The sequence below is a fragment of the Cebus imitator genome, unplaced genomic scaffold (assembly GCF_001604975.1).
Source record: "Cebus imitator isolate Cc_AM_T3 unplaced genomic scaffold, Cebus_imitator-1.0 Scaffold50, whole genome shotgun sequence".
NCBI lineage: Eukaryota > Metazoa > Chordata > Mammalia > Primates > Cebidae > Cebus > Cebus imitator.
Genome location: NW_016107365.1, coordinates 7,061,533 through 7,068,925, shown reverse-complemented (window position 1 = coordinate 7,068,925; position 7,393 = coordinate 7,061,533). Strand labels below are relative to the sequence as shown.

General features: G+C 40.6%; 1 protein-coding gene across 2 annotated transcripts in view; it reads left to right on the top strand.

The window, feature by feature from the left end:
- Positions 1–870: 870 nt before the first annotated feature.
- Positions 871–7,393, top strand: part of WDR41 (WD repeat domain 41) — a 55,850-nt gene continuing 49,327 nt past the window's right edge. The window contains exons 1-2 of one of the 2 annotated variants that reach the window (XM_017527692.2): positions 871–1,282; positions 3,799–3,914. In XM_017527692.2, coding sequence (XP_017383181.1) covers positions 1,232–1,282; positions 3,799–3,914 — 167 coding nt within the window. In that variant the 5' untranslated portion in view covers positions 871–1,231. The remainder of the gene's footprint in view (positions 1,283–3,798; positions 3,915–7,393) is intronic. The other variant, XM_017527694.2, reaches the window with a different exon arrangement.

Here is a 7,393-nt window from a genome sequence, read left to right as displayed (position 1 = left end):
ACATTGTGCCTAGGACATTTTGCCTTGTCCCTCCAGAGCATCATTTTATATGATTCCTTTTTGCTTCTCTACTGCATCTGTGTCCAACACATTTGCTGAATTAATGTATTGGATGGGACATTTGTAGGTTCCCTATAACAATTTACTGCTAGGAGGATTATTTGAACCTAACAAATACATATGCAAATATATATGTTTATACTTTTGCAAACTTGATATGTATAAGTAGTTCCTAGACCAGTGATTTTCAGACCTTGCTACTCATCAGAATCACCTGAGGAAACTTCTCGAAACCCAGATTGCTACGTTCCAACCACAAAGATTACTTTAATGAGTATTAGGTGGAAGGCAGGAATCTACATTTTCAAAAGTTACCCAGGTAATTCTGATATCCAGTCAGCATAGAGAACCACAGCCCTTTGACTAAGAAAATTTAGTAGTTAAAAAAAGCTATATAAACTGCGTTCTATTCTTTAGGGAGATTCTATGTTAGTACAGCATACAGTCAAGAACACTACCAATGCAGCCACTTCCTAGCTGTTATCTTTAGACAAAATTACCTAGTCCGTCAGAGCTTCAGTTTATTGATTTGTAAAGTAGGAGATACAGGTTTACCATAAGGATTTATGTAAAGCCTTAGCACAGTAACTGTACTATAGCACACAATAAATGCCGGCCAGACTGATTCTGCTGTATACATGAGCCACTGGATTAGTCCGGATGCAGAAGCCTACTACAATACACCTTCTTGAGCCAACTCTTGGGAAAGCGGGGGAGGTTTCCTGGCCCCACAGGAAGTGCAGGATACTAAAGCCAAGTCACAGGGAGGGGACTGACTCTTGGCGCGCACTTGCTCGCAGGGCTCGGGTTGTTGCTCCGCGCGCTTCCACCAGGGGCCGCTCTAGCTACCCAAGCTTCCTGCACCTACCTGGCGGCGCCCCCGCGCGTGCTCACTAGGAGCAGCGCGCGCCCCGGAATCGCCGGAGCCGCCTTCGCCTTAGGCCTCCGCTCCCCAAGCAACTGCCCAAACTAAGCCTCGGTGGCTGGATACGGGAGCGCTCTGGGGACAAATCTCCTCCTCCCTCCATTGTGGTCTGCATTCCTCCGGCCCCTGAGCAACTCTTGGGCGGGAAGTATTAGCGTCTCTGTTGCGCTGCAGCGGGGGAGGAAGGAGGAGGCCGATCCCAGGGCGGACTCGGGGTAGACCGAGAGAGACGCCGGCGCTGCCTGGATGTTGCGATGGCTGATCGGGGGAGGCCGAGAACCGCAGGGACTGGCCGAGGTAAACCCCGGGCGGGCCTGCTGAGCGCCCGCGGAGGCCAAGTTTGTCCGAGGGACGGCTTCGTTTTTGTTCGGCCTCCCTGGGTTCCGACCGCGGGGACCCGGGCGGAGGCGGGCCTGGCTGCTGAGCTTGCGCACTGCGCTGTCCTCGGGCCGGCGGGGGCCGAAGGCGGGCAGGCCAGAGCTCCTCGGACCCCGCGGGCCCCCCTGCGCACCCTGTAGCTGCAGACCCCCCGCCCAGTGCCACGGCTGGTCGAATCCTGAGACCCTGGCTCTGGGACGCTCAGCTGGTCAGCAGCCCTGTTGGGACCTGTGACAACTTACGGCTTCTGGCTATCGAAACCATCTTCATTTCCGCTGAAAAAGTATTCGATTTAGCTAGAAACGAACGAGTTTTGACCTCAGCTTTCCACTTTTCGTTTATTTGAATTGGTGCTTCTTCCTAGCATCACCTGATACTTGCTCAGGGAATTTAAAAGTAATTTACTTATCCAAGAACCGAAAAAGGTTATAATTATTTTTAAAAAGTAATAATTTGCTTCAAGGTCAAGAACATGATTTTCTAATGAACTGCTATTGGTTTCATAGTCACACTTTCTTCATGGGCCCGAATAATTGAATAGACCGTGTGTAATGAGATTTTACATTTGAAATGTGAATAAAATAATTTTTCCAATCTTGAAAATATTGAGGTCTGGAATTTATTTCCTGTGCCACATAAGAACAGAATTTGTGAATTCCATTTTATTTCTCATAAGTATTTGTTTTGATTGTTAAAAGTAAGAAATTGGATTGTTGAGTGTAGTCAGTCTTCTCAGTTTTAACTTCCTCATGTCTTTGCAGTTGAGGGTATTGTCTGTTTTTAAAGTTTCTTATTTCAGATCAATCCTAAATCCTTGAGAATGTGGAAGAATTATGGATTACTGAATAGCCATATGTGGTATATATGACAATTTGGATAATCTATTTTAACCTGGTTCTTTGGTTAGTCATGTAATTTGATTAACCAGTTCTCCCATCCCTGGCAAGTTTTCATTGGAAGGGAAGCAGTTTATACAGTTTTCAAATTTCTCACTAGAACCTCTCCTGGAAGGAAGGCAGAATAATACAATATTACTGCTTTGTGGTGGATTTGTTTTGTAAAACATTTATACATGTTTTAAATTTATATATTTTTTCATGTAAAGATACTTCAGTTGTATAACTGCTGTGAAATTGTACATTATTAGAACCTATGATTTTCCCTAATTTATGCAAGAACTTTGTATGCAGGCTTCTCCTTAAGCAGTGGCTCTCAAATGGGGTGATTTTGCCCCGCAGGAGACACTTGGCAGTGTCTGGAGACATTTTTGATTGTCATACCTTGCAGAGGGTCAGCTGTATTGGCATCTAATGTGTATAGACCAGGGATGCTGCTAAATATTCTGCAATGCACAGGACAGCCCTCAACAACAAAGAATTACCTGGGCTGGGCGTCATGGCTTACACATGTAGTCTCAGCACTTTGGGAGGCTGAGGCAGGCAGATCACTTGAGGTCGGGAGTTCAAGACCAGCCTGGCCAATATGATGAAACCCCGTCTCTAGTAAAAATACAAAAATTAGCTGGGCATGGTGGCGCAGTCCCAGCTACTCAGGAAGCTGAGGCAGGGAGAGGCAGAGATTGCAGTGAGCTGAGATAGAATTATTGCACTTCAGCCTGGGTGACAGGGCAAGACTCTGTCTTTAAAAAAAAAAAAAAGAATTATCTGGCCCAAAATGTCAGCATCAAGTTTGAGAAATCCAGACTTAAGTTTATTGAATTCATTGAGTCTAAATGATTTCATGCCTTCCTTTATTCACTTAGCAAACATGTATTGAGTGCTTGTAATGGATGAGGCACTGTTGTAAGTCTTTGATTTGCAGTTTTGTTTCTGTCACATTTTAACTGAGAGAGAAACACGCATTCTAAAATGTTGAGTTGGATTGGCCCATTAATTTTTTTTTTTTTTTTTTTTTTTTTTTTTTAGAAAAAAAACATAGAGCTTTATTGTTCTCAACACCAGATTTTTTTAAAGTCGGGTTTAATAGGATACAATTTACATAAAATAAAATTCACCCTTTTTGTAAACTTATTGTGATTTGAAAATACTGAAATTTGTGATATGAATTTGTGGTAAGAGAGTGTTCTATTTTTTGTTTTTGTTTTTTTTAGAGGGGGGCCCTTAGCAGATCTAAAAATACAAAATAAAGCTTAAATATCCAAGAAATGGTCAATACAATGAACTCCTTTTCTAAAGAGCTTATAAAAATGTAAAAGGAAGACTTACCAAGGGAAGTGTTTTATGTGGAATTGGCAGTTGTTTAGTTGATATTAGAAGAAGTAATACTTAGTATAGGAACATGGTATCTTAAAGCTTTTAAAATCTTGTGTTCTTAGATGTATACCATGCGGTTACAATCCAACATGATCTTACAAATCATTTTATCTCTTTTTTTGTCTCTCGTTTTTTGCTTTTTTTTTTTCCTCCCAATACAAGAAATCTCCTTTACAGACAATAGGTGAAGAACAAACCCAGAACCCCTACACTGAGTTGCTTGTACTGAAAGCTCACCATGATATTGTACGGTTTCTGGTACAGTTAGATGGCTACAGGTAAGAAATTCTAGTGTCTAATTGACTGTTGTTTGGGAAATTGACTATTTTAGGAAATTTTATGTTAAAAATAAACACCTTTAAAATTAATACATCTTTTCTAAAAATTTTGAAACTGTGATCATTAGTAATATTTAGTAGAAATTGAAATTGCCCTCTGCATCTTGATGAAATATGTATCTGGAGTCTTTTTGCCCAAAGTCAGGGTTCACGTCTGGTGATTTGAGGGTTATGTTTGTTTGTTTGCATTCTCAGAAATATTCTTGTTAGTTTAAAAGAAGTGTATGACTTTAAAATTTGGGTATATTAAGGAGAACCTGAATTTGAGAAACAAATATGATAAATATTTAAGTATCAGGTACCTACCAGGAATGTTTTATTTTTAGTGGAAGATAAGGATTTAATCCAAAGTTTTTGTTATTGATGAAACCACTTTAAAATGTACATTATTCTGTACCTCCATGCTAACATCTATAATAATTGTATTCAATATATTTGTAAATAGAGATGAAGGTCTGTAGGTTTTAGGACTATAGACTATTATTGATCTGCATATTAAGCCCATATTCAACTATATATTTATCCTTTATAGCATGTTTCACCATAACAATTACATACTTAATGGTGTAACTCAATATTTTCTTCCTCTCTAAAACGTAAGCTTCATGAGAATAAGGCTATGTTTTTCTTATTCACTACGTATTTTTAGTACCTAGTACAGTGCCTTACTTGTAGCAGATAATTCACAGATGGTAGCTGAGTGAATGAATAACTCCCCAGACTACTAAGCATCCACGTTGGATGCCATCCTGATCCCCCAACCTCATTTCTGTTGTCTTCCAGTTTTTCCACTTTCATCTCTACTTTTCTCTTTTGCCTTTGCTGTTTTTTTCCTTTCGTTTTTCATTCCATGGATGAGTACTACTGGGATTATTCCTAACTCTGACTACCACTTCTGCTGTATATTAACCTTGTTTTTTCTCTGCTTTTTTAAAAAATTAAATTTTATTTTATTTTTTTAAATAGAGACTGGATCTCACTGTATTGCCCAGGCTCATCTCAAACTCTTGGGCTAAAGCTGTCTTCCCACCTCAGTCTCCCATAGTGTTGTGATTACAGGCATGAGCCACTGTACTCTGCCTTCTCTCTGCTTTTTAAATGTCATTGGTATTTAATTGCTTTTACTAAATGCAGCACAGTTAGTTCTGACACGACTTGGAGTATAGTCAAATTCCACAGGTGAAGGATCTATACAACACCCCTCACCAGAGACACTAGCCACAAGTTCTGTATGGGTTTGTAGGCAGCCTGCATTTCCAACTGCTGGCTACAAATTCCCACTGTCCTCTCAGGTCTGATAATTCACTAGAAGGACTCATAGAACTGAGAAAAGCACTATATGTAGCATTACAGTTTTGTTATAAAAGATACAAATCAGGACCGGCCAAATGAAAGGATGTATATAGGGTGATGCGAGGTCCAGGGCATCCCACATGCTTCCATGTCCTAAAGACGCCTTGCCCTCTTGCCACATCAATGTGTATCACCAGTGCGTGAGCACACTTGAGGTTTGGGTATCCAAAGCTTTCATGAGTAGGCATGATTGTTTGAATCACTGGTCACATAGTTGAAGTCGATCATGTTACTTCAATTGAAGGCCCCCCTGCCCCTTCCCACTGGTAGCACAAAGCCCAAATCTTTAAATCACGTGGTTCATTTTTCCAGCTTGGCTAGCTCCTTTCCTGATGGTATCTCAGGGCCCACTGTGAGTTGTTCCGTTAACATAAACTCAGGTGTGGTCCAAGGGATCCACCATGAGTAATGAAGACATTCTTACCACTTGGAAAATCCCAAGGGTTTGGAGACTCTCTTCTAGGAACCAGAGACAAAGCCCAGCAAAATTATTATACAATACTGTGCTGCTTAACTTTTTCTTGAAAAGATTTGTCTCATATATTATTGGCCTGTCAGCCCTGTTTTCCTGTTGTGATGCAAGTCAACCAAATGATGACATGTTAAACAGTTAATCATCTGCAGCCTCTTTTGGCAATATTGTTACTATGTCCTGAGAGACACTCCATTTATTTATTTAAGTGGTCATTTTTGTGGGGAACTAATTATTTCTGGAAAGGTAGGATTTTGGAGAGCTAAAGTTTTCTTGTGCTATATTTTACCCTAGTAAGTTGCTAGATTAAAGAGAATGTGGTCATTTTTTATAATCACTAACCTTTGCATGTTAAGGAATCCTAAAGTTACTTTGTCTAGTAAAGTTAAATAGGAAATACACAGTATGTGATCAGGTTGTGGACTTTAAATGTTTATGTAAATTGTTAAGAGTCCATGTTCATTTTTACCTTTTCTCTGTAAAATATCCTCTTGGCTATTCCTATCCCATAGCAGTAGTTAGAAGACGACTCTGTAGAAGAGGCCAGCCTATAGAATAATGGTTAGTGTACAAATGCTGACATGGTGGTGCTCACATATACTTCAGTTGTTTAATGATAAATATTCTGTAAAGAGTAAAAAGCTATACCTGAGTATGTCAGTTACCTATTGATCTATCAGCTATCACGCCCAACTTAGTGGCTTGACACAACCCCATCTATTTAGCTCATTATTCTGCTGGATGGCAATTTAGGCTAGGCTCAGCTGGGTGGGTCGTTCTTTGCACTAGGAGCAGCTGATCTTGGCTAAATTCACTTATGCCTCTGTCAGCTGTTAAGATTGGTGGGGACTGGCTGCTTCACGAAGGCCTCAGCTGAAATGACTGTGGTCTCACTCCACGTGGTTTCTCAGGTGCTTGTTCGCGTAATGATTGTGGAGTTCTAATAGGAGCAGAAGGACAAGCCCCAAAGTAAGACATTTTTCAAGTCTCAACTTGCATCATGTTTGCTGCTGTTTCATCAGCCAAAGCAAGTTAGGAGCTGGTACAAATTCAGTCAGTTGGCAAAGAAACTTGACCTCTTAGTTACCTCTTAGTAGAAGTAACTAAGTCCTATTGCTAATGGTGGTGGGACTGTTGGAAGAGGGAATAATTTGTGGCCAGTTTGCATTCTATCACAGTGAATCTAAGATAGATGAAAAAGCTTTTGGCTTTTGTAATTCAGTGACGATACGACTTCATGATTCACATTTAATTCTTTGAAAAGTCATTTTCAAAATTACCGTATAATTGAGTATGAAGTTTTTCAGTCATTTGCTGACCGGTGCAACTTGCAGTCTGTGTGTTGTTTTTAAAAATTTAATTCTATAATGTACTAAAAATAATGAAGAGTCATTCTTGGTAAGAAGGACACAGGAAGGCCGGGCGCGGTGGCTCAAGCCTGTAATCCCAGCACTTTGGGAGGCCGAGGCGGGTGGATCACGAAGTCAAGAGATCGAGACCATCCTGGTCAACATGGTGAAACCCCGTCTCTACTAAAAATACAAAAAATTAGCTGGGCATGGTGGTGCATGCCTGTAATCCCAGCTACTCAGGA